This window comes from Papaver somniferum, chromosome 1, assembly GCF_003573695.1.
Source record: "Papaver somniferum cultivar HN1 chromosome 1, ASM357369v1, whole genome shotgun sequence".
Classification (NCBI taxonomy): Eukaryota; Viridiplantae; Streptophyta; class Magnoliopsida; order Ranunculales; family Papaveraceae; genus Papaver; species Papaver somniferum.
In genome coordinates this window covers 48,511,440-48,538,389 of record NC_039358.1, presented here as the reverse complement: position 1 = coordinate 48,538,389, position 26,950 = coordinate 48,511,440, and the positions used below count along the sequence as shown (strand labels likewise).

At 36.7% G+C, this 26,950-nt stretch overlaps 4 protein-coding genes and 1 long non-coding RNA gene across 7 annotated transcripts; 4 read left to right on the top strand and 1 right to left on the bottom strand.

Moving 5' to 3' along the window:
• Positions 1-3,290: 3,290 nt before the first annotated feature.
• LOC113285752 (histone H4) lies at positions 3,291-3,820 on the top strand. Its single transcript, XM_026534529.1, has one exon. It carries the CDS (start codon positions 3,343-3,345, stop codon positions 3,652-3,654), a length of 312 nt encoding a protein of 103 aa, XP_026390314.1. The 5' UTR covers positions 3,291-3,342; the 3' UTR covers positions 3,655-3,820.
• A 1,131-nt stretch (positions 3,821-4,951) lies between these two features.
• On the top strand, positions 4,952-5,737 carry LOC113303846 (F-box protein At5g07610-like). The gene has a single exon (XM_026552952.1). The coding sequence runs from the start codon at positions 4,952-4,954 to the stop codon at positions 5,735-5,737; it is 786 nt and encodes a 261-aa protein (XP_026408737.1).
• Positions 5,738-10,311: 4,574 nt separating this feature from the next.
• LOC113285743 (exopolyphosphatase PRUNE1-like) lies at positions 10,312-16,373 on the bottom strand. 2 transcript variants are annotated; one of them, XR_003328910.1, is made up of 15 exons: positions 16,237-16,373; positions 14,981-15,593; positions 14,539-14,723; positions 13,806-13,886; positions 13,677-13,718; positions 13,549-13,593; positions 13,162-13,248; positions 12,825-12,951; positions 12,664-12,747; positions 11,868-11,993; positions 11,693-11,757; positions 11,163-11,268; positions 11,001-11,064; positions 10,817-10,915; positions 10,481-10,581 (listed from the first exon to the last, which is right to left on the bottom strand). XR_003328910.1 is itself a non-coding variant. In XM_026534517.1 (13 exons), the coding sequence occupies exons 1-13, from the start codon at positions 16,246-16,248 to the stop codon at positions 10,478-10,480; spliced, it is 1,677 nt and encodes a 558-aa protein (XP_026390302.1). In that variant the 5' UTR covers positions 16,249-16,373; the 3' UTR covers positions 10,312-10,477. The 2 variants fall into 2 exon arrangements, 1 of the variants encoding a protein (XP_026390302.1); XM_026534517.1 differs by lacking the exons at positions 10,817-10,915; positions 11,001-11,064 and having other exon boundaries at positions 10,312-10,581.
• Positions 16,374-16,583: 210 nt separating this feature from the next.
• Positions 16,584-20,417, top strand: LOC113285731 (pentatricopeptide repeat-containing protein At4g21300-like). 2 transcript variants are annotated; one of them, XM_026534509.1, is made up of 3 exons: positions 16,584-19,223; positions 19,303-19,834; positions 20,090-20,417. In XM_026534509.1, the coding sequence occupies exon 1, from the start codon at positions 16,594-16,596 to the stop codon at positions 18,979-18,981; it is 2,388 nt and encodes a 795-aa protein (XP_026390294.1). In that variant the 5' UTR covers positions 16,584-16,593; the 3' UTR covers positions 18,982-19,223; positions 19,303-19,834; positions 20,090-20,417. The 2 variants fall into 2 exon arrangements, with proteins under 2 accessions (XP_026390294.1, XP_026390289.1); XM_026534504.1 differs by having other exon boundaries at positions 19,303-20,417.
• A 133-nt stretch (positions 20,418-20,550) lies between these two features.
• Positions 20,551-22,802, top strand: LOC113328570. The gene is made up of 3 exons (XR_003349458.1): positions 20,551-20,952; positions 22,182-22,275; positions 22,580-22,802. It is a non-coding gene; the product is annotated as an uncharacterized LOC113328570 (long non-coding RNA).
• Positions 22,803-26,950: the final 4,148 nt, after the last annotated feature.

Below are 26,950 nucleotides of genomic sequence, written 5' to 3'. Positions count from 1 at the left end.
GTTCGCGGACTTACACGCAAACGAGTTTTTGGAAAATCCCAATAGAATTTCTCGGTACAAGAACTTCCGTCAGTTCGCGGACTGGGTTCGCAGACTTGGCAAAGCCAATTCCTCCGATTTCTCTCAATCAACAAAGTTTGAAAACTTCGGATTAAGGAATACATGGTTATGTAATATAAACTCTCATTCCAATCATTGAGACATTCTCAGAGGATGTTATATAGCCGTCATTCACAGACCGTTTCGCGTCAGAGCAATTCTCAAAGTAATTGAAACTTTTCATGACTTTCGTCACTAGGTGAAAATAAACATGATCAAAGCGAAACGCTTTACCAACACATGATTTCGAGATATAGATAGGCGAGATATACTCGGCTCGTAATACCAAATGTGTATGATCCAGTCTATATAGCATACGACTTTTGTCTCATAAGAAGTAGGAGATAGAAGAAATAGACTTTTGAGTGATAGATAAGTCCAAGTCTCCACATACCTTTTTGTTGATGAAGTTCCACGGTTCCTTGAGTAGATCTTCGTTGTTCTATGATGAATCGCCATGAAGTCCTTGAGCTCAACTACACTTTTCTATCCTAGTTTGAGACTTAGCTATATAGGCTAGAAATCAAGACTCATAGTTTTGATCACTAACATTGACAAACATGCTTGAGATAGCAACGCATGCGAGGTTGACCGAGCAATGCTCTAACAATATTGATATTGATAACTGTAGCAATACATATATCAATCTTGATATTCTTTCAGAAGAATTCTCAACCGATCTGGAAGAAAAAATGAATCTACCTGTTTCTACTGGAAACTCTTTTTCTGATTTTTCAGGTTCCACTATGTGTCTAGCTGCCTACACATCTCGGGTATCCGAATCATCCTCCATGTTGACATGCTCTTATTGTTCTCTCAAAGGTCATGAACTTTCAAAGTGTTTCAAGTACAAACACAAAATGAGATATGTCAACAAACTTCAACGAAGAGCAAATCGATTAGCAAACAACCTCAAACTTGTTCAAAAATCATTAGAGGTATGTAAACGCATCTCTTCTTCAAAGAAGTTAGTTTCCAAAGAAAAGACTAGATCATTAGAGAAAGAATTATGGTCTAAACACTCTGAGGAACATCGCTCTATGAATTCCTTTCGAAAAGGTTATGGTGGACAGATTATTGTTCACCCCAGCACAACTTAATTGTGTTGGTTAGTGCATCTTGTCTCATGTGCATGATTAAAAGAGACAAGATTATGCACACCTCAGGTTTTAGGAAAAGAGTTTTAAATTGTTTTGATTTTTTTTCTCTTTTTGGTCTGCTGAAATGGTATGTGCTTCTCATTACTAAGATAGTCTTTCTCCAACTCAACTGTAGTTGTTATGGATAGTGAGGTAAAATCTTCTGTTGTTGATACTTCTAATCAACTTTTTCACCGAAAAATCCATAAATAATTCACGACCCAATTTATCTTGTTGAGATTCGCGACCCAATTTATCGAAGAGAATGAAAAGAAATGAGCTTAGTTGTTGTCTTTGTATAACCACTAATATTGTAGTTTCAATATTTATTACAGAAAATGGGTCATTTGTCCAAATATTTTTAGAACATAGTTCTAATGGAAGAGTAAAAATTAATATGGGTGAAATGCACACCAAAAAAATAGCAAGAATGAAACTGGATTCATCCCGGTTTAAACTTAAAAAAGAGCGAGGATGAAACTGGATGCATCCTGATGTAAATTAAAAATAAGAAAAAGTATTTGAAAGTGGGTAGGATGAAACTGTTTACATCCTGGCTATTTTTACATTCTCGTCCATTTAAACAGTATCAAATTTTACATGTCTTTTTCATCCAGGAATTGTTGATTTTGGTCTTTTTAACCAATTTTGTGTATTTATTAACATCGGACGGCTTCAGTTGAAAATGGAGAGAATCCAAGGACCGAAGTCAATAAAATGTGCGGGAGGCGAAAAGTACGTGCGATGTACCAAAAATACGTGCGAGAACGAAAAAAGAATAGTGTTTCAAGCAAGGGTTGTTGGCATTAAAAAGGGCGGAGATTTATGAGACTTTCTGGTGTGTTAGCACGAACAATACAAAACTCGACCGCGTTAGAGAAAACCAACTCAGGGTAATATCGAAAATTTCAATCTTGAGAGAAAAACGAAAAGAGAGTACTAGGGGTGTAAATAATACCCGAAAATACTCGGCCTGCCTGTAGCCGTCCGAGCCCGCCTGTACCCGAAGTATCCCAAAGCCTGTTATGGCCCGTCATGGACCATCCGGCCTGGCCTGGATTAATTTATTGTGCGGTTTCGGGCTTTGCGATTAATTATGATGCCCGACCTGATACCCGGCCTGGTGCCTGGCCTGAAAGCCTTCTATGTGCCATTAATCATTTAATATCCTCTTAAAAAGACTTAAAAGTTACAATTTTATAATTGTCAATTTTGTGTCAAGAAAAATAAAATATATAATTGTTTTTTTACTTATAATTAACCTTTTCAAAACATTAATGGTAATATATTTTCTTATTAGAAAGTTTATTGTACTCTAATGAATTATTTAGTATAGGCCAAAATTTAAAATTTGTCAGTGTAATTTAAATATAAAATAATACTATCACTTACGATATGCGATGTTGGAAAGGAAAGGATATTGAATTTAATACCGTTCATTTGAAAATTTAAACTTAAAAAAAAAAAAAAAAAAAAAAATTAGAGGCATGTCCGGCCCGATCTGGCCTGCCCGTATAAAAAATGGGTTTTGGGCGGTCTTTGGCTAGCAAATTATCTACTTGTGCCCGGCCTGTCCGGTCTGAATTTGTTTACGGGCTCACAAATATTAAGCCTGGCCTGCCCGGCCTGTCTTAGTTTTTGGTTCGGGCGGCCCGGTCTGCCCGAATTTACACCCCTAGAGAGTACAGAGGTCGCGATCCGTGTGCTTCTTACCCAGCCAATGGAAACCAAACCTCCAATCCAACGGTTATTATACAACGAAAAAAAGTCGTTGGGATCACGACCCCATTCAACGGTTAATAATATCTTCCTTTCTCAAAGTGAAAAAACACAAAAGGAAAATAAAGAAAAACAGATCTGGATCCGAGTACTTCTTATTCAGCCAATAGAAAACTAATATATCTAATCTAACGGTTAATTTACAAACTAAAACCATTCACACGGATCACTATACCATCTAACGGTACAAACACCATCTCAAAAGTTTGACAAAGTCCAAATTAAGTCTATAAATAACCACCACCATCTCTCACAAATCAAAGAAAGAACAGAAAATCCAGAGAGAGAAATTTCAGTTTCAGTTTCAATTTCTGAGTGAAAAAAAATGTCAGGAAGAGGAAAAGGAGGAAAGGGTTTGGGAAAGGGAGGAGCAAAGAGGCACAGGAAAGTTCTGAGAGATAACATCCAGGGTATTACCAAGCCAGCCATCAGAAGATTAGCAAGAAGAGGTGGTGTGAAACGTATCAGTGGGTTGATTTATGAAGAAACTCGTGGTGTTCTTAAGATCTTTCTTGAGAATGTGATCCGTGATGCTGTTACTTACACTGAACATGCTAGGAGGAAGACTGTCACTGCTATGGACGTGGTTTATGCTTTGAAGCGACAGGGAAGAACTCTTTACGGTTTTGGAGGTTAGGGTTTGGTTTTACTGAAATTGGGGTTTTCTGTAAAGGTATTAGTATTAGTTTCTGGGTTTCGGTAATCTCTGGGTTTTAATTAATTAGGTAACTGAAGCTGTTGTAAGCTTCCTTTTGGTTTGTAATAGTTTCTAAATGAATGAAAATTTTCAGTTTCTGGGTAAATTCGATCTGCTATTTTCTTTTTAAATTTCTGAGTTTATTAATGTTCTTTCTGGTGCCCTAATTTCATGTTCGTATTAGAGTGCAATTGAAATCTAAAGAATAAACATCAGTTAATCTGATGGCAAATAGTAGAATGCATCAATTTATTTGTCTAATTAGCTTTTTAACAATCTCTAAGAGGTATCTTCTTCTTCAAACAATTTTATAATTGTCAATTTAATTCAATTGGATCTGAACCAGTATTGAAGAACACTTAAATTTACTTTCCAGAACAACTCTTTACTTCAATTGGGAGATTTGTTTATCAAAATTTCTTGCTGCCATTACAACCTCGATGTTGAATGCCTTTTCCTTGATTTTATTATCTTATCAATCTCAGATGCTTTCAGGCCATCATCTCTAAGATCTGCGAAGTTGAATTTAGCACAAGCCAGAGTATAGCTTTGGAACTCAAGCTTTAGCAACCAAGGCGTACTAAGCTGCAAGTTGCGGTGCGCTTTAAACCAAGTCTAATCCAATCCAAGCTCGTGCGACTCCAACCCTGAACCAGTTTAACCTGGACGGGAAATAGAATCTACTAACCACCGCATCTCTCACAAAGTTAGGGTTTGTGAAGTGAACTTTCATGCCCGCCGGACCTTAAAAATCTGGTAAGAACCTTTTCTTTTCATTCACTCATTCAAAGATGCTTTCAGTTTCCAGTAAGAAATTGTGCAACAAAACCATAAAATCATCAGCATCAACTATATGCAGCAATAGTGATGTTTTAATGAACATTCTATATCTTTTACCAGCAAAATTGTTGTGTCAATTCAAAACCGTATCACAACAATGGCTGTCTCTAATATCTGATCCATATTTTGAGACAAACTATAATCGTCAGAGCTGTGTCTTAGGATGCCTGCACTATTTATGGAGAGAAAATTGATAAAACAGGATAGAATCAGAATTTGAAACTTTGGTCATGGATGAAAGGAACGGTATTGATTGCGTTCCTTTCAGTAATCCAATTGCTGTTAACCGTAAAACACGCATGTAAAATTTGTGCATTCTTGCAATGGTCTTATTCTTTGTGAAGTTCAAGATGAATCCACATATTATCACTCAACTTATGTCGTATACAATCCGTCCATGAAACACCGCAGGACCCTTCCTCCACCTCCATTCAGAGAAGCTCCTGCCATCGGTAAAGAAAGAAGTAGAAATATTTGTGTGCCTCAGGTCCTAAGTGTCACTATAGCTTTTGATCCTGCAAAATCAAGTTACTATGAGGTTGTGGGTGTCTGCAGAGTAGATATCAGGAAAGATGTGCTTCATATTGAAATCTACTCTTCCAAGACAGACTCTTGGAGAGATGCAGGAGATCCCTTTCCTTTCCCATCACCTGTTAGATTATGGCAGTCTGGTGTGTATTGGAATGGTTCAGTGCACTGGTTTGACCAGTGGACCGGAACTCTTCATTATTTTGATAGTGATTGTGAATCAATGAAGACAGTTGCAATGCCAGTGCAGTCGAATTCCGGAGGAGATTATAGCAAGCATATTGTATACTTTGGCGAGTGCAGGGGGCATATGCATCTTATGCTGATGGTCAAGGGCGACATCCCCCGTTTTGACATTTGGGAGATGCGAATGGACTATTCGGGATGGAATGTCAAGTATTGCGTTGATCTTAGTCCATTAACAACTGTATATCCTGGCATTCTACTAGAAAGAGCTCAATTCTCCGGTCGTTTTGCATTGGATTTACTGCTTATTGAGGAAGGCGAAGATTCATCAAGGTTAATATCATGGATACCGGAGGACAAGGTGATATCCTTTGACCTTGATGATAAGAATTTTAATGAAATGTATGATGTTAATCCAGGTGTTTGTGTGCAGGGATCTCAATATATCGAAGCACTCTCTCATGTTTGAATATTGCTTTGAAGCAGCCAAAAAAAGATGAAGAAAGAAATCCAGAGGTTCTGAGGGTGAAAATTGTCAGAAAGAGGGAAGGTTTGGAATTTTATTTTCTTTTAGTTTGTTAATGAAGTAAATCGAAGCCGTCACAAATTGTCATTTCCAGTTGTAAATGATTAGGAAAGGAAGCTAAATTGCAGTTTTTTTTTTGTAAACATTACATTGTTTGGTGAAATTGATTTGATCTGTTAACTTTGGTTTTGTTCTGAAGTTCTTTGTTGAGTCAAATTTTGTTCATCAAAATCTCTCTTATTGCTGAAATTACGACATTGAGATTTGTTCACCAGAGTGTCTCTTGTTGCTGAAATTACAACCACATGTATCTGTATGTAATCAGTGTATCTTGGTGTTAAATGGTTTTCCTTGGAATTTATCGTCTTACTATTCACAAATGCTTCCAGCTCATTTCTAATACCTGTAAAGTTGAATTTTGCACAAAACCAGATGTGTGAAACGAGAATCACTATGAGGAGTCCAAAAGAAGCGTTAATACATGAAAAACTTTCAATCTCAGGTACACCATTGGCTTTGGCTGAACACTGCAATGTGTTCCAGCTGAATTATTAGTTAGTCTTCTGAATGAAAAACAAGACTAATTCATGAGAAGGCCTTCATTGGTGCAGAATGTAATCAGGTGTCCAGGAACAATGAGTGAAATTGGATACTGAAACGCTCTAGGTCTCTAGCTAAAGCACCCAAAGGGCCAAGGCGTGCTACTACTTGGCTGCAAGTTGTGAGGTCAAGGCTTTGACCAAGGACTTGTGCAACGTTCTAATCTGACGGTCAATATGCAAACACAACCACTTCATCCAACCCCCGGTATAAAATTGAACACCATTTCCTTGTATTTGACATTTAAAATCTATTGGAAAGTTAGGGTTTATGGAGTAAATTTCGAGGCCAGCTGCGGCTAGACGTGAGCTTCAGTATCAGGTAAAAAAAACCCATTTCCTTTTCTTTCATTCAAAAGATGCTTTCAATTTCATTCTGCAACAAAAGCTCAGCATCAGCATCAAGGATAGGCAACAATGGTGGTCTCTTAGGAGACATTCTATATTGTTTACCAGTGAAATCTCTGTGTGCATTCAAAACTGTATCTAAAAAATGGCTCTCTCTGATATCTGATCCATACGGTTGCAATGCCAATGCAGCCGTTTTCCGAAGGAGATTATACTAGCCGTATTGAATACTTTGGCGAGTGCAGGGGGCATATGCATCATATGGAGATGCGCAAGGACGACATGCCCCGTTTTGATATTTGGGAGATGCGAGTGGACTATTCGGGATGGAATGCCAAGTATTGCGTTGATCTTAGTCCATTAACAACTGTATACCCCGGCATTCTACTAGATAGAGTTTATTTATACCGTCATTTTGAGTTGGATGTGCTGTTTATTGAGGAAGGCGATAATTCATCAAGGTTGATATTACGGATAGCAAAGGACAAGGTGATATCCTTTGACCTTAAAAAGAAGAGTTTTAAGGAAATGTATGATGTTAATCCAAAAGTTCGCATAGAGGAATTTCAGTATATCGAAACATTTTCTCATGCTTGAATATTATTGCTTCGAAGCAGCCAAAAGAAGAAGGAGACTAAAAAATGTTGGGATAGGAAAAGGAGGAGCAAAGAGACATAGGAAATATTCATGGTATTACTAATACCAGCTATTAGAAAATTAGCAAGAAAAGGTGGAGTGGAACATATTAGCGGATTGATTCGTAATGCTTTTACTTGCACTGAACATGCTAGAGCTATGGACGTGGTCTTATACTTTGAAACGACAGGGGTTTGGAGGTTGTGGCTGTTTCCATTTGTTTTTTTTTTTTTTTTTTTTTTTTTTTTTTTTTTTTAAGTGAAGTTCAGGATAGTTTGGGCTCGAGACCGGGCATCCAAGTGTGCATATTGGTAGACCTCAGTTCTCAGGTAACATTGAGATGCATGAGAGATGTTCAAGCTTAAATACTGAACTCATATCTACTTTTTTTTTGCGATGTGGGACTAAAAATCTTCTGAGAAATAGTTAAGAACTTGGTTTCCTCCTTGAGGCTTTAGATCATAAACTCGATTCCTGGCGGAACCATATATATAATGCTGAGTGTAGAGACACAAATATCTCATTAACTCTCACAAATCAAACAGACAAAGTTGTAAAAGATATAACACCGTCGGCTCCTCGAGTACATAGCTTCTGCTCCTGTTCCTGCTATGATTGTGGAGGGAGACAACTCTGTTTTTGGGATGGCAATTACAGTATTAAAGAGTGATGAGTGCTACGAGCTCAAACAGGACTTCAAGGACAATTTTTTTCATGGAAGCATTGAGTGTCTTCTTAATCAATCCTTCAGCTTACCAAGAGGGTTGTGTTAGTGACATTTTAAATGCTATTGAGTGCAGCTGTTTGGGCAAAAGAGGCTTGACCCTTGTACGGGGGCCTACTGATGATTCTGGTGAAATTGACGGTGATGAATATGGTGTTGCCGTGGTTGCTAGTGCTATCAAACCATGCTTAAGAATAAAGCTTTTGCTGATGAGTAATGCACCTTGCCTTGGGAACAATGAGAGTTTTAGAATCTGTTGTAATTATTTCTTAAATTTGCTAAATGGGTGATGCCAAAAGGCACAGTTCAGGGGTTAGGCTTGAAATATGGTGCTGTAACGAAATCTAAAGAATGCCTAGATCGCAAAGTCACGGAATATAAAGGGGGTAATGCGAGATGATGACTGTCAAAGAAATTGCTAGGCCTGGGATTGCAGACGCCGTTTGAAATACAATTAGGGTTTTTGGAGTGAATTTTGAGCTTCAATAGCAGGTGAAAAACAACCCCTTTTCTTTTCTTTTCTTTCATTCAAAGATGTTCTCAGTTTCCGGTAACAAGAAAGGTTTATCATCAACATCGGCGTCAGCCGTAGGCAACAATAGTGATCTTATAATAGACATTCTATATTGTTTACCAGTCAAATCCCTGTGTGTATTCAAAACCGTATCAAAACAATGGTCATCTCTAATATCTGATCCATACTTTAAAAGAAACTATAATCTTCGGAGCTGTCGTCATTCTATGCCTGCACTATTTATGAAGAAAATATTCATGTATGATATGGATTATGTGAGAGAATTAGTTTTAAAACTTTGGTCTTGGATGAACGAAACTGTATTGATTATGTTCCCTTGAAAATTCCAATTGCTGTTGAGTATAAGTTTTGTGCATTCTTGCAATGGTCTTGTTCTTTGTCAAGTTCGAAATAAATCCACAGATTATCACACAACTTATGTCATATACAATCCATCCATTAGGTGTTGCAAAACCCTTCCTTCACCACCATACAGAAACACTCGTGTCCCATATATAGCTTTTGATCCTGCAAAAAATCAAGTTACTATGCGATGCAGATACCAGCGAAAGGATGTTTCACATTGAAAAATATACTCTTCCAAGACAGACTCTTGGAGAGAAGCAGGAGATCCCTTTCCTTTCTCTTCATCTGGTAGATTAGAGCTGTCTGGTGTGTATTGGAATGGTTCAGTGGACTGCAAATCTTCATTATTTGGATATTGATTGCGAGTTAATGAAGACAATTGCGATGCCAACACAGCCGTACCGCAGGGGAGATTTTTGTAGGCAGATTGAGTACTTCAACGAGTGCAGGGGACATATTCATCTTATGGAGATGCATAAAGATGACATGCCTCGTTTTGACATTTGGGAGATACGTATGGATTATACAGGATGGAATACGTTGATCTCAGTCCATTAACAACTGTATACCACAGCATTCTACTGGATAGAGTTTACCCCCGATTTGATTTGGATGTGCTGCTTATTGAGGAAGGCGAAGATTCATCTAGGCCGTTGATATCATGGATACTGAATGACAAGGTGATATCCTTTGACCTTAAAAATAAGAGTTTTAAGGAAATGTATGATGTTAGTCCGGATGTTTGTGTGGATGGATTTCAATATATTCAAACACTTGCTCATGCTTGAATAAGAAGAAAGACAGCCAGAGAAATTCTGAGAGTGAAAAATATCAGGAAGAAGAAAAGAATTAGGCAAAGGAGGAGCAAAGAGATTGGAAAGTTTTGAGGGATGAATATCAAGGTATTACGTAACCAGCTATTCGATGATTACCAAGAAGAGGTGGTGTCAAACGGTTCGATCTATGAAGAAACTCGTGGTGTTTTTAACATCTTTCTTGGGAATTTGATTCTTGATTCTGTTACTTGCACTGAACATGCTGGGAGAAAGACTGTTTATGCTTGAAACAACAGGGGAGAACTCTCTCGAAGTTTAGTGAAGGAAACGTTAGAGTTGGGTATTTCTGAGTTTTTTTTTCCTGTAATGATCTAGAAAATGAACGGGAATTGCAGCTTTTTCTGGGTTACATTACATTTTTTGCTGAAATTGATTTGATCTGTTAAATCTGGTTTTTGTTGTCAAGTTCTTTGTTTCTTTGTTGAATGTCAAATTTTGCTCAAATGAGCAGTGCATTCAAGTAGTCAGTTTTGTTTAAGACTAGACAATTGTGGTTATGAGCAGTACTACCAGCAAATCCACTATGAAAAACACCAGAAATATCAGCTTCCAGGAATGTTGGTTTAAATGAGTGATTTATTCATCAAAAGCTCTCTTCTTGCTGAAATTACAACCAGAAAATGTACATTATTTATGTTCTACTATTAGTATATGTATGTATCACTGTCTAGATGATCCACCAAATTCTTCCAAAAGACGCTCTATGGTTTTCCTTGATGTTATCTTCTTATCAATCTCAAACGCTTTCAGCTCACCCCTAAGACCTGCAAGATTATATACATACGAAACAGAAGTGAGAATCATCTTATGGAGTGCCAAACTTTTAATTGATACCCATAACAATCGTTGCCAAGCGAAATTGTTTTTAGCCAAGGCCTAAGTGTAACTAGTGCAATTTTGTGCAGTTACCACCAACTTAACCCGAAACCTCATTCCTGTTAAGCTATTAAACTTGGAATTGGAATCAACTACAGATAACAAGCACAAAATCTCACTTACTATATGTTATTCGGTATCTGCAAAACAGGAAACTAAATAACAGCAAACAAATTGGAACCGGCATGAGCTATCACTGATTTACTTAACTAAGTACTGATTCTGCAAGGATCAATCACTGTCACAATTTTAGTACAGGTACTATATGGGGTTCTGGTTTCTAGAACTATCGAAGAAGATATATCACCTCAATCCCTTAAACTTTTAATTTAGTGAAACTGCTGAATTCCCGCCCGCAGATATAGCTTTTGCTGAATAATGCAACGTGTTTCATCTGAATTATGCTTAATCTTCAACATGCCGAGGTTTGCCCCAAATTAAATAAAAAAAAAGCTGTAACATTTCTCACCTGGTTTGTGAAGATCTTTTAGCGACAATTGAGAAGCATTGGCGTTGAGAAAATGTAGTAGATTCCTCATTAGCTCTGAAGATTCAGCCGAGACAAGGATCTCCCTCTGAATAAAAAACAGGCAAGAGCATAAACTGGTCATCTCGCCTACTTCACCAGTAATTCATGAGAAGGTCTTCATGGGTGTAGGATGTAACTAGGTGTTCAGTAAGAGAGTGAAACTAGCAATGACTATTTGTTTCGCTGTTCCAGACTATCAAAGCCAATAAGAGAAACTGCCAAAATGGTCACAGGCATCAGAACATAGCTTCAGCAAAGCACCTAAGGCGTGTTAGGCTGAAAGCTGTGAGGTTAAGGCTTTGACCAAGTCCAATCCGAGGTAGACTGACCTCATCCCTAACTGGCTAACCCAGTTAAACTTGGAGCAGGGAAATATGATATCAGGGAACCATAAGAAACGTCTTCACGAGAATGAAATGACATGCCATTAAATGGTTTAACAATTGAGACTACAAAAGTGGATCACAAACCTTGAAGTTCTTCTGGGCATCATAATAACCAGAAACAATCATAAGCAGCCGCAGTTTCTCTGACTCTGAAAGCATGGCAAGAAAGAAACCAAATTAACAACAAAACATTTTTTACTCGCTACCAAATAGTTCTAAAGCTCAATGGTACGCCCCGTGACAATATCATTCAACTCACGCTGGAAAAGAATGATGTCTTGTGCAGCAGAATCCGTATGAGAGAGAAGTTGCCCAACAGAAATGCCGATAGAACTCATCCCAATCAATGGAAGCATCAATCTGGAAGCAGGATTCTCAGGCTTTCCTAGTTTCAGGAATCATATTTTGTCAAGTCAATAAATCTGTAAACAAGCAATATTTTAAGGAACAAGCAGCCTATCAGCAATGAGTAGTAAGTGACTAATTCCTTGGGCTGGTAAGTTAAGCGTCACTAAGAAGGCACGGTAATTGTCTTGAACAGCACTTTGAAGCTGACACTGTGACGACCAAGGTATGATTGGATGTTGTGCTCGGCATGCAAGGCATCCCCACCAAAAATCATATTGTTCTGAAACCTCTACCCCCCGATTCTACATAGAGTGGATGATAAACATGTGGGCGGATTTTCCCATTAGCCTCACTGATACGAGGTTAAGCTTTAGGATGAGCCAACTTTCCAGGAGGATGATCTGAAAGGTAATCAGATCACCCTAACGGGATATAAGACCTTGGATAGTTTCTATATGGGTCCTTGAGAGCAGCATAAAATGAATTGTGTACTAATTTTGTTTCTGCTTAAATTCCTGCTGAGGGAAAATGACAGAATTGAAGCTTAGGAATCAATCTGAGATCTCTTATTGAATTGCTCATTCAATGAGCATTCTCAATATTATACCTTGAAGAGGACCCAAACCTCCACTTATGTATTGTAAAAGTTGCTGAAGTATTTATGCTATTGGAAGACAAGGTCAAGAAAGATAGGAATTCATGCTGACCTACTTTGGTTGTCCACTTCTTGAAATCCTTACGCAAGATATCCCCTATCTTAAGCTCAGATATATCATACATTTTATACTTTACTGCAAACGCCAAACTATAACAATGAGTTGCACAGTAGTGGAATCATCTACAGAAAATTCAAGTTTAGAAGCCATACATATCTGGTAAAATCCATTAATTCCAAATCGACCAGCACCATTAATCAGCAATGTGGCCATGTATTTATCTTTGGAGGTGCACCAAGAGCTTTTCAGATTCCCTGTATCTATAAGTATACCTGCTAACTGTTTCACAAAATCCAAGAAAAATAAATTAGGTGGAGAGGTGATATTAACACAGATTGAAACCACCTACAGAAAACGAAAAAAAAAAATCTAACCGGGAACATGCAGTGAATATATTACGGCTTTCATCATCATACTCATTTAGATTGAAACAACAAAGATTCAGAACAAATAAACTGGAAGTGAGAAAGTTAGAAGAGTAATATGTACCAAAAGCCGACTGAAGCCTTGTCCAGCCAACAACTCAGGTGAAGCAAGAGAGAACTTTTCAGCAACAAGTGTACAACATGAGCAGTCCTAGTTACAAGTGAGAGAAAAAGAACCAGCTGTTATAGGAATAACAATAACACGAGATATCTACAAGCGGGTTTAACATTTGCAGAACAGATATTTCAAGCGGGTTTAACATTTGCAGTCCAAGTACATTGTGTCCATTGTCCACCAAATACTGAGAGATTCGACGCAGAAGTTTCCCATTTCAGCAGATTGGAGATATAGATCAGAGAAAATTCGCAAATATGTTTCTCTAAGGAAACATGAATACTGGTTAGTTGGTTTTAGTTCTACATCTAGGAGATGAAGAGTGACAAGTTTTACCTGGCCACTAGTAACTGTTTCAACCCACACAGAAGTAGAATCTTCCTGCAACAAATGGAGAGTAAGTTAGTTTGACACATCTTTACAGATGAAAAAGGGCTGGCTAACCACAAAACACAGTAAACTACCTTTACACAATTGAAGCTTTCAACCACGGCATGCTTCAAAGACTGATGACACATTAAACAAGCCTCATCATTTGGTTTCATTTCTGAAGTTTAAATTGATTATAAAACCAACAATACTTTAAATGCTACCTCATTCTTGGTTGGTACTTTGTGGTTGTTCAGTAGGACTAGTTTAAGACTCCCATATAAGTAGTAATAAGAGAGATCAATCTGCTCAAACATTAGCCACAGTTAAAACAGCAGGATTCAATTGGAAGAACAAAGGTTATTTTTATAAGAGTCTTGTGCATGTGCCTTGAACACTTCGCAAGTGTCTCCTATGTCGGGTTTTAAACTTTATAAAAAGAAGTGTTTGCATATAAGGGGTGACACCCACTGTTTCTCTATGCAGTGATACTACACTGGTGCACCATCATAACGACCTGTGGAACCAACATGGAGACGATCCAAGGTCTAATAATTAAAGATCTATCTTGCAATGATAACATCCCACAAATAATCATCACAGGAATCATCTCTATGCAGGCTCAACAGGAAGGATAGACGGGTGCAAGAATTATAAACACGCTCCCGTTGGGAGAAATTAGCCAATGTGTGTGAACCTCCTTATATCCATAAACATGTTTTGCACAAGTGAAAACTATCCTACAAGAAAGATAGACTTTTTACATATTTACTGACAGCACTCAGGACTGGTACTCGGGCACATATGGAGAAGTTCTAGGTAGGCAGGAAAGCATAATAAACAGAGTATCAAATCAATGAAATGCATCTCACAACTCATAGATTTGAATGGTTTTCTTTTAACTGGCATTAGGTACTGTTAGTCATTTTTGTTTGAATACTCTATGTTGTTTAATACCTCATCAATGAAAATCAGGGATGACAGGTCAATATGACACAATTCAAGCAACCATGTGAGTTCCGCATGAGTGTTTAGATCTCCCCGCTTCATGTTGATGATGGGCACAGTGCAAAGCTGGCTACTCTTCAGTGTTTCACTTAAGTAAAAGGCATACAAGATGGTTGAAGCAACGGATCCAACATCTGCATATCATTGAAAAACATGTCGGTAAGAGGTGAACTAACAATTTAACACAGTTGCATTCAAAAACTACATCATTCTTGTGCAGATTAGATTGTTTAGATATTGAAGCCAGGCTTAACTAAATAACTAAAAAACCTAGAAAAGTTGGACACTGGAATCATGTGATCGGCATACAAGAAAAACCAAAATGCATTATCACAGATAAAAGCTACAACTGTAGACAAAAAAAAAGGTTTGTCGAAGAAAGCGGAATCACCAGTAGTCTCTTGCCCCATTACAACATGTAAGAACCTCCCAGGAACACCAACACTGATAAAATCTCTTTGGTCTTTCAAGTACTGATTTAGCCTTCCAATGCTTTCACATGATTCAACAATCTCAACTCGAGGAGGCACATTGCCACTGTAGAATGATGCTGCTGAAGGAGGGAGTGGAATTCTTGAAATATCCGACTTTATCTTATTCATCGAATACGTTCTTTGAACTTTTGGCTTCACTGCAGTAGGTATGCCAAAAGACTCCTTGTCTGTTTTGTTAGGCCTCAAAATAGACTCTCTCAATACATTATTTTCATCATCCAAATCCATTTGAGACATTGATGGAATATTGAAAGATGAAAATGATGGTGCCGAAATCATCCCTGATTTTCTCCCCGACTCATGAATCTTTGAAGCCAAATTCTTAGTAGGTTTCTCTGATAATTCATCAGAGAGATCTCCGAATGACAGTTTGGATTCTGAGACGTCTACCGAACTCCGGTTGCTAACACTTCCCTGGAAGTCAAACATAGCACCTTGATCCGTGAAGCCCGAATTGCTTCTTCCAATACCATCAAAGAATGGGTTTTCCCGTTTACGAAGATATAGTTTCTGCAAATCAAGGAGCATAATTAGAACCCATAATGAACTTTACAGTACTTACAAAATACAACAGCTGTAAGGTTCAAAATGAATGAACATCTTAATCTCCTAAACATGAATTTTACAAAAACATAGGCCTCATTCAGTAAAACAAGAACACTGGGTCAATAATTCTTAGTTGGATGGAGCTCAGAAGCTACATTTCGAGGATTTTTTTTTTTTTTGGTTAATGCATTTATTATTGTGGTCTCTCTAGTCTCTCTAGCACTACCTAGATGAGTGAGTGTCTTTCTTGAGCACTCCACTTTCCAAAACCCCCAAATCCTACTTCCCCTCATACTACTCAACCAGATTATCAAATTTAGCCTAGACTACTACCCAAATGACAATTATCTGAGACCTTAAACAAAGGGTATCCATCCAAGCATCCAACAACATCAGATAATTCAAGGGTTTTTAGCTCAACTGATGAACCTCCATTTGAAACCAAGAAACAACAGTTTATATATAATGAAAGTGCACAAAACAGAACCAATTTAAGTTGAACAAGAGGATGAGAATCAGGAGATAGAACCAATCATACAAAACCCAATTTAAGTTGAACAAGAAAAAAGATCTTTTTCTTTTTTTGTTTTTCAAATTGTATTCTAACCTGGTTCTCCATGCTGAAATCAGTAAGTCAGCTCCTGAACTGAACAACAACATAGTGAATGCAAATTGAATTAAATGATGAAGAAGAATAAACCAAGAAGAAGACAGTGACATTCTCAAATTTCCTCCTTTGTCAAATCCGTCTGAAACTAAACTTCTTCTTTGGAAATGCCGATTCACCCTAGTTACAATCCCAACACTGTCTTTACTGGGTGCCCTTAACATTTTGGTTTTTGGTTATCAGCACCCTTTACCTCCCGTAATAACTAACAACCACAACTGTTTGAAAAACACGCGCCAATCTCTATCTCTCTCTCAGGCTCTCAGCTGAGCAATGAACCAGAGAAATTTATCTTTAATGAGCAGGTTCACATCAATGTTGCAGTCATGTTCATGTCTTCGACAAGGTTATCAAATCCATACACAAATCATTGTTCATGGAATGAGTGATCACAATGATATGGGTTCAAGAATATTGGGTATGTATGTACGTTGTAAAAGTTTCAGCGATGCTAAAAATGTGTTTTTTAGGATTGATTTGGGGTATACTTCTCCTTGGAATTGGATGATTAGAGGGTTTACTACGATGGGTTTTTATAATAATGCATTATTGTTCTATTTCAAGATGTTGGGGTGTGGGATTTCACCTGATAAATATACATTTCCTTATGTAGTTAAGGCTTGTAGTAATTTAAATTCTTTGAGTTTAGGTAGATTGATTCATGAATCTGTTGTTTCTACTGGGTTTGAGATGGATGTCTTTGTGGGTAGTTCTTTGATTAAATTGTATGCTGAGAATGGCGCGATATTGGATGCACATGAGTTGTTTGAGAAACTGCCTGTTAAAGATTCTGTTTTGTGGAATGTGATGATTAATGGGTATGTGAAAAATGGGGATTTGAAGAGAGCTATGGAAGTGTTTATGCAAATGAGGTATACGGAAATAATGCCTAATTATGTAACATTTGTTTGTGTTCTGTCTATTTGTGCGTCTGAAATGGGTAGAGTGCTTCACGGACTTGCTATTAGTTGTGGAGTGGATTCAGAGTCACCTGTTGCAAACACATTATTGGCGATGTATTCAAAGTCTGGCTGTTTATATGAAGCTCGTAAGATATTTGATATGACACCTCGGACTGATCTAGTTACATGGAATGGGATGGTTGCAGGGTATGTGCAAAATGGGTCTTTGGTTGAGGCTTGTGATTTGTTCCGTGAAATGTTATCTGCTGGTGTTAAACCAGATTCTATCACATTTTCGAGTTTTCTTCCTTCGGTTTCTGACTTGGTGGATTTGAAGCAAGGTAAGGAAATTCATGGTTATATTGTAAGGCATGGTGTGGTTATGGATGCATTCTTGAAGACTGCACTGATCGATATATACTTCAAATGCAGGGAAATAGAGATGGCATGCAATGTTTTCAACCAGACAAAGACAGTGGATGCTGTTATTTACACGGCTATGATTTCAGGATTTGTGCTTCACGGAATGTATAGTGATGCTTTACGAACTTTTCAGCGGTTGCTTCACGCACAAATGAGGCCCACGTCAGTCACTCTAGCAAGTGTTTTGCCAGCTTTGTCTGGCTTGGCTTCTCTTAGGTTGGGGAAGGAGCTTCATGGTTACATTCTTAAGTATGGGCATGAGGGAGGAGGTTATGTTGGAAGTTCCCTAACTGATATGTATGCAAAATGCGGAAGACTGGATCTTGCTAATAGCGTTTTTCATAGAATGCCTGTGAGAGATGTTGTGGCTTGGAATTCGATGATTTCGAGCTGTTCGCAGAATGGGAAACCAGAAGAAGCCATCACTCTGTTCCGTGATATGGGATTGAAGGGAGAAAATTATAATTGTGCCACGATTTCAGCTGCACTTTCTGCATGTTCAAATTTACCCGCACTTCATTATGGGAAAGAAATCCATGGTTTTATGATGAAAGGTTCCTTTAGAACTGATCTCTTTGCGGAGAGTGCTCTAGTAGACATGTATAGTAAATGTGGAGACTTGAAGCTTGCGCGTAGAGTCTTTGACTTGATGGAGTGGAAGAACGAAGTCTCGTGGAATAGCATTATTGCTGCTTATGGTACACATGGACGGGTTAAAGAAGCGCAACTTTTGTACCAAGCTATGTTAGAGAAAGGATTTCAACCTGATCATATAACTTTTCTTGCCATGATCTCTGCTTGTAGTCATGCAGGACTTATTGATGAAGGTATAAATTACTTCCGCTCTATGACCGAAAACTATGAAATTAGAGCTCGAATGGAGCATTACGCATGCATGGTTGATTTGTTAGGGCGTGCTGGACGCCTAGATGAAGCACTAAACATTATTACAAGCATGACCTTTGAAGCAGATGCAGGTATTTGGGGGGCATTACTGGGAGCGAGTCGAAATCAGGGGAATGTGGAAATCGCAGAGGTGGCATCAAAGCATTTATTTAAATTGGACCCACAAAATTCGGGATATTACATATTGATGGCAAATGTTCATGCTGATGCTGGCCAATGGGCTAGTGCTCTAAAAGTTCGAGAATTGATGAAGGAAAGAGGGGTCAAGAAGTTACCAGGTTGCAGTTGGATTGAGATCAACGGCATTTCTCATATGTTTGTTGCTGCATATAAAAATCACCCAGAATCTGCAGAGATTTATCTGATGTTAAAGAATCTTCTTCTGGATATGAAGAAAGAAGGATATGCTCCCCAACCTTATCTTTCGGAACACCCCCAGATTGCTAATGTGTAGGACTTTCACAGCTTTTAGTTCGATGAAATTCATAATATGAAGTTTAGATCATCTTATACATACCAAGAAGAAACAATTACTTGAATTGAATGGCTTACCTAATAATTCATTGTACAGATAGTATTTGGAGATTCAATCACATTCCATGCTGATGCATTAATTACTAGTCGCAACTATCAAGCATTTTTGCAATGAATCGATAATAAGATGATCCAACATGAAAGCATTTTTGCAACTATCAGGTAAACAATTACTTTAGCAGCTTGTCTATTACAGCTTGAAGACTTTAGACTTAAAAGAACCTTCAAATTTTATTGTCAGGAATCTCAGGATTGATGCTTTTCTGAACCGGTGTGCTAGCAAACTTCTATCTGTTTATGGAGAAGTTGAAAGTTGAAGAAATTAAGCGTGTTGCACAGTCGAGTACCGATACACATCTTGACCATCTGGTAACTTACATAACTTTATCTGAAACCATTAACTCGTATAAAGTATAGTAAGTATCAGATGTCAATTCTAGAGGTTCTATTGGTATGAATGGCAATTAACAGGGTCAGGCGTCAAGGGCAATTCTAGGGGTCTCAGTGGATAAATAAATAAGCTCAATTTGATTTCTGGCATCATGCCAAATTCCCATATCATCCTGAACTGCAGCAACCCAAGGGACATGACCGTACCCAAAAAAAAAAAAAGAAAAAAAAAATCCGAACATAATTCCCTATAAAAACAAGTTCACGGCCCATAGTTTTTCTCATTCTTTTTGTGTTTCTCGTCTTGGGGGTCTCTGTTTTTGAGTTTGGAGTTGAGACAGTGTTGCGCACAATGGACCAGAGGGTACTAGAGTTGGAGGAAGGTTGGGCAATCGTTCAGAAGGGGATTACGAAGCTGATTGATACTATTGAAGGTAAGCCTGAATCACCAATAGACATGAAGTTTGTTTCGATCCTGCACGAAACAATATACACCATGTGCACTCAGAAGTCTCCTGGTGCTGATTATTCTAAACAGCTCTACCAAAGATATGGAGGTGTTTATGGTAATTACTTGCAATCAATAGTTTTACCAGCTATCCAAGAGAAGGACCAGAGGGTACTAGAGTTGGAGGAAGGTTGGGCAATCGTTCAGAAGGGGATTACGAAGCTGATTGATACTATTGAAGGTAAGCCTGAATCACCAATAGACATGAAGTTTGTTTCGATCCTGCACGAAACAATATACACCATGTGCACTCAGAAGTCTCCTGGTGCTGATTATTCTAAACAGCTCTACCAAAGATATGGAGGTGTTTATGGTAATTACTTGCAATCAATAGTTTTACCAGCTATCCAAGAGAAGCATGGTGTATTCTTGTTATGAGAACTCGTTATGAGGTGGGAAACTTATAAAGTTTTGGTAAGTAAGCTTTGGCGCATTTTCCATTATCTTGATCGTCATTATACTCCTCGACGGAGAATTCCAACGGTAAAAGATGTTGGGTTTGGTTGCTTCCGCAAAATTGTCGGCGAGTTGATGAAAGTTCGTGTTAAGGATGTTGTTATCTCGTTGATTGGTCAAGAACGTGAAGGACGAGAAATCGATCAAACTCTGGTCAAGAATGTTGTAGAGATTTTTGTTGACCTTGGTTACGAGAATGACATGCAGGATCTGAAATATTATGTTGATGGTTTTGAAACGGCGTTTTTGAATGATACAACTAGAACCCGGTTACTGTCTAATCCACTCATAGAAATTATTTAATCGGTAGTCCAAAAACATGTTTTTGGACCAAAATTCTTTACCACTGGTCCACCACACGTAATGTGTTCTTTTACAGATGCCCATAATACCCTTGACATCAAATAATAAGGAGACTTAAATCTTAAAATCATCATTTGCATTTTCCTTTCCGTGCTCGAGCTCTAATCTAGATATGAAGATTGTGAACTTGTTAGGATCTCTGATGGAGTCGTGTTTTCAAGCAAATATATTTTGGTAAGTGGGTTCCATTGTCGTTGATCTAAGTTTAGATTTGTTTTTTGATTGATTTTACATAATCGTGTATTTTAAGGATTTATTTTTGAATTATTCCAATTGGTTTGATTTTGGATCTCAATTGGTTTGATGGTACATATTTTATCTTGTACTTACAGCGATGGATCTTCCATTCTTATGGAAGATATTTAGGGAATTTTAACCTAATTTATTAGACTCTGACTCTAATTCCGCAAATTAAATGTATGATTGGATTGATGATAATGATAGAGGAACATTTACTTTGTGTTTATTGATATGTCATACAAAAATGACTTTCTTGCCTGATTGCCAAGTAGGTGATGAAGAATTATCAACTTATTAAAAGAAAGACACGGTTGGTCCTCCGGTGATAAATATTGGGTTTTTAGAATGAAATTAGTGCTAGAAAAACATAAGTTTTACGTAAACTTTTGCTTCTTTAAGCTCTAGTTGGGACTTGTATGACTATTAATGAAATTTTGGATAATTTTTCGGTAAAGCCGCATCATCTATAGGATATGTATTGTAGGATATGTAGTGAGTATTAGAAAATATGTATTGTAAGCATATGAATTGAGTATACTGTGTATATTTGATGTACCGAGAGTGAACTTGAGTGTACGATTGGATCCTATAGTGATTTTGGTGTACGATCTTTAGGTTTATGGATCTACTATGTTTTTTTTTGTTTTATCAATTGAGTACATAATTTGATGTACCAAGAAGAAAATGAATTTCATATCTGATATTTTCATTTAAATAGACTTTGCAATATATTTATTGTTGGTACTGCTCTAAAATATGCATATATGCTTGTGTTCTTAATATAATCATTTTCTTGTTTTTGGGATTCTTGTAACGATCAGATGATCTTCGCCAAAACATATTTTTGACTGGATTAATACGTTTTAGGGGTTCAGTCAGCACATATTAATATTTACTAGGTTTTACTCAGTACATATTAAAATGTATTATATTCATTTATGTCTGTTTACGTGAATTTGTAATGTGTTTTTCTTCAAATCCTGATGTTTGTTTGCTAAATTAATAAGCAACTTATTTACATGTTATGATGTGTTTGTTTTTCTAAGAAGCATGAGAGTTCAATGGTTTTCTGAATGTACATATGAAGAAAGTAAGATAAGTTTGCTGAATTTCTTTATTATCTTCTGTTGATACACTTTCTTTTACTTTCTTGCTTGTGTCAGATCATCCTTGGATTTTATGAAAATGGCGTTGCTCGTAATCGTGCATTAGATCCAGCAATTCGTTCTCGGCTTAAACAGTTTTCTGCAATGATAGGTACATATTCTACAATGATATGCTTATCAGTCTTTGCAGAAACTGTACTTAATTCTACACAAAATCACTCAAAATCTACTAGGATTTCACTTAGTACATATCGAAATCTACTAGGTTTTCGCTCAGTACATATCGATATGTACTAGGTTAGGTAAGATAGTTAACTAAGATGCTTGTACACGTAGTGATTCATATTGATACATACTGTCATTTGGGATTATTTTTGTTTTCGAACTTTTGTTTTTTCCTATTATTATTTTGTTTTCTGTTATGTTTACCTAATATTGCATAATGGGGTCTGCAGGAGTTGGCACCATCAGCGTGCTCATCAAACAAGGAGACGATATCAAATGTGTGATATCTACTAAATTTTACTTGGTACATATCAATATGTACTAGGTTTTTGCTCAGTAGATATGTACTAAAGTTTCACTGTATACATATTGATATGTACCGGGTGATACAATATGTACTAAAGTTGGATAAGTTATGTTTATGGCAAAATTTTCTTTTAGGTACCATGTTTGTAGTACGGGTAGATATCTACTGCTATTAGATAAGGCTTCATACTCTTTTTAGTCTTTTATTTCAAGTTCATACGATTAGTATGTTGCAGTACTATAAGAAATATTGAAGCTAAGTTTTTTTTTTCTGTAAACCCTGTTATACTAAATTGTAGACCTTTTTGTACTAAAAATAGTCTTGAGTTAAAATTTCAGTTTTCTTATTTGCGCGCAAGGTTTTACAGTACATACATATATGTATTGCTTGTATTTGAGGCTTCATACTCTTTTTTTTGCAGATATGTATTGTTGTTTTCTTAAAGAGGCTTCATACTCTTTTTCAATCGTCTTCATGACGACTAGTATGTTGAAAAACTATAAATTCAAACAAAGAATTTAGAACAGCGGTACAATATTGCAAAATATTACAAAATAATGACGGGAAAAATAATATAAGAGACGATAACGTACTCAACCATTGTGTTACTTGCAAAAAAATAATAAATCCAACACAACAAAATGATTCAGTATATATCAATATCCGTACATAAGCTACTTTATAGATCAAATTTTTTTTTTGACATTTTGCGTTGAGAAGAATATTGGTCATAAACCATGACATACCATACAAAGCACAAAAAAAGAGAAAACATTACTTATTGTACAATAACTCTTCATTAGCTAGTTACAATTGAAAAACATCTAAGCAAACAAAGGATTAAACGAACACCACAACTACTAGTTTTCCATTGCCACACTGCTCCCGTAACCAATTACCGATCCGTACCCAACCACAACTCCCTTATTAGCACTATATCAATGCTCACCAGCAAATCTATTACCATCTCCAGCACTATCACCTAGCGTCTACACCTCCACCAACACCATTGACTACAAAGCTACCACAAGCACCACAAACCCACATAGTCATTTACCTGTATAATCAACAAGCATCAGAAACCTAAATTACAAACTTATCCAACTATACATGTTGATATTTACTGGTGGATATGAATTGTTAGAAGTCAGTTTTTCGATTAGTACATACCAATTTGCATGTTAGTACATATTATAACATAAGATTAACCCGTATCTACTAGATATGACATGAACTGGTCATATATATCCATCATTACATGTTGATATGTACTAATTCAACAACAAAGTACTTTCAACAACACATATCAGAATATAAACTAGGATTTCTAACAGTACATACTAATGTGTACTGTGGGATCATACAGAACATAATATGAACTGCAAAATTTAAAGACTATGATACATGCATTACATATTGATATGTACTGTATGAGTATGATCAAACACAACAATTGATCAGTACATATCAAAGGTTTTTAACAGTACATTTCAGTATGTACTATAGGATCATATGAGGAAATTTCAAAATATACAATACATATCAAGGGTTTACCTGGTACATATCAAGCATACAAAGGCTTAAGCAGTACATGTTAATATGTACCTTATATCTATGTAAGATAAATTACCGACGGTTCATATCCTACAATACATATCAAGGATTTTGGTTTGTACATACTGATATATATTGTAAAATCAGATACAGTAAAAAGGGAAGTACATATCAAGGGGTTTTTATCAGTACATACTGATATGTATGTATTATAGGATCATATAAGAAAATTGGTACAAAAAATAAAAAAAATTAGAAGTAAAAACATTTCATAGATAGAAACAAATTAGAACCAGTACCCTTTTTTTGGATGAAAACCCAGATCTTTTTGATTTTGGTTGAGTATCAATATATTTTCTTCTTTTTATTTGATGTTGATTCAATTGATTTCTTCTTCTTCTTCTTCTTCTTTGATTTTGGTTGAGAACCGAAACTAATCTATTCTTCTTTCATTTGTTCTTGTTATAACCATTTTTGTCGATTTGAATAGAAATCAATTTTCAGATCTATGGGTTTTGATGATTTAGGTTAGATGAAGATTGTAATGATCCTGTTGATGATTTCCTTTCAGATTCGGGTTACTTTTGATTTCTGAGTTTTCGATTTCAGGGGTTAAATCGTTGTTGGTTTTGATTTTGATCTTTACTGAGTGCCCTAGTTTATATCGATGTTGGCTTTGAATCTGTAAAGAAAACTGTAAAGAAGAAACTGATTTAGGAGAAACTTGACTGTGTTCGCATGTGAAATATCATGGGTAAAGAAATAATTTTCGCTGCTCAAACCTTTTTTTGGACCTCCAGATAAATGTTATTTCCCGCTGGACTAGCGATTAAGCTGGGTCGGGTATTGTGGACGAAATAGCAAAGTTCTCTATGATACGAAGGATTATTATGCCTGGAAAGCTTCAAATTGGACTAAAAAAGGCTTTGCGGTGAAGGCCCAGATATGTTCGCAAAAGGAGAAAGATATGGTCTCTCACTATCTGCACTCCAGTACTGAGGACAAGTTGTTGAAAATAGTTCAAGATGCGCTCAAACAATTGCCTGAAAAGTATAACTCTTGATGTCGTGTGGCGCCTCCTTTATAAATTTATTAGTATTCCTTTGTTTTCAATCTAAAAATAAATCAAATTGAAAATTTGATAGTGTCTCTTTTTCGGGAACGGAGGAAGTAGTAATTCTTGATTGTTTTCACTTTAATAGCAACTATAAGTTTTTCAAGTTTCTCACCTTAATAGATGTTTGGCGTTCATCCAACATAAATCCAATGTTCAAACCCTTCAACTCATCAGTCCCAGCAAACTTAGCAGCTCCATTGGCCCCAATAATCTCCTAATCAGGAGGAACATAAGATATATGAATAGTTCGCACTAGATTATAATTTTGACCAAATTTCATCTCCCGAATTGATTCAAGATATATATTGCATTCCAATGCACTTACCATCTTGAGAACCTCTAGCATAGAAATTATGAGTACCTGGAAACATAACAAATTGCGTTTTAATCTTCTCCCACGTGGTAGTAGAAACATAACTCAACTTCTAGGTGAGGGTGGAGTACGTTTTGCTGATTTATGATTTTAACCAATGAAATCCCTTCAGATATAAGTTTAATGCCACATTATGATGTTGAAGCTATTTTGTTGTGCAGTCACATAAGTGTTGTTTTACGTTGTCGGATTTAATATATTGGGTTCACATGGGTTACTTTAGATAGGCAAAATTATTCAATTGGACTACTCCTATTTTTGTGAATGATTTTATGGGCACCACTCCATTTTGGAGGGGGGTCATGATTCTTTTTTTAGTAGGTCATTTGGAAGTAAGGTAAAACGCCCCTTATCCAAATATTTTACCTTATTATTAAAATTACCCTACTAATTAAGTTAATGTAATGATTAGCGGGTTAAGTTAAGTTAATTTATGATTGGTGAGATTAAATTAATAAATTGTTTTTTATTAAAATAAGAATTATTGAGAGGGAGGCGGAGAAGTAGAGGGTTTTGGAAAAAAATATTAGATTTTATTTTTTACGAGCCACAACCAAAGTACGATGTTTTGCGTACTCGAGGATACTTCAAATCTAGTTAACGATGCTTGAATTGACCAAAACATTCCTAAAAATGAAAATTGTATAGATTGATTTCGGTTAGGTTAAAACAGTTCGGGTACAATATCTGAAGAACGGGTCGCCGAGCTTATCTGTAAATGTAGTTCGGCTCATTTTTTCGGTTAACGCATGTAGCCGAACTTAGCTTTAATGGAATTTTCTCCACCTAACTATTAAGTTTGGTTACCTTTTCTACATCTAACTCTGGAAGATATTTGTTCGGAGTGTTCGCAAAGTTACCTATATAGCCGAAATTTCTGTTTGGTTTAGTAGACAAAATATCGACTTAACCAAACTCAACATTTGCTTATATAGAGAGAATTTGGTTAAGAAAAAAAAATTGCAACTCCATTGAACCAACATTTTCCTATACAGAGAGGAGTTCGGTTAAGACAAAAAGTTTGCGAGTCAACCGAACTCTTAGGAACAATTTTTTTTAAGCGAAGTGTTCTTCGTGTTCTTCATCTACGAAAGTTCGGTTAGTAAAACTATGGTTTTCTAAAAATCCCTTAACCGTACTACTATATGTATCTTTCGTCTTCACCCTATATTGATTATTACTACTCAAATTTTACAATCAAAAACGAATTAGAAGTAATGGGTTTGTGGGAAAAAGAAAAGAAGGTGAGA

Bases quoted from the DNA above. Each gene is read 5' to 3' on its own strand.
- LOC113285752 (XM_026534529.1), top strand. From the start codon at position 3,343: ATGTCAGGAAGAGGAAAAGGAGGAAAGGGTTTGGGAAAGGGAGGAGCA.
- LOC113303846 (XM_026552952.1), top strand. From the start codon at position 4,952: ATGAAACACCGCAGGACCCTTCCTCCACCTCCATTCAGAGAAGCTCCT.
- LOC113285743 (XM_026534517.1), bottom strand. The intron at 12,952-13,161 runs GTACATATTACT...TTTGTGAAACAG, and splicing joins AAGGCTTCAGTCGGCTTTTG to TTAGCAGGTATACTTATAGA. The intron at 11,269-11,692 runs GTTTGTGATCCA...TTTTTTATTCAG, and splicing joins ATGCCCAGAAGAACTTCAAG to AGGGAGATCCTTGTCTCGGC.
- LOC113285731 (XM_026534509.1), top strand. From the start codon at position 16,594: ATGAGCAGGTTCACATCAATGTTGCAGTCATGTTCATGTCTTCGACAA.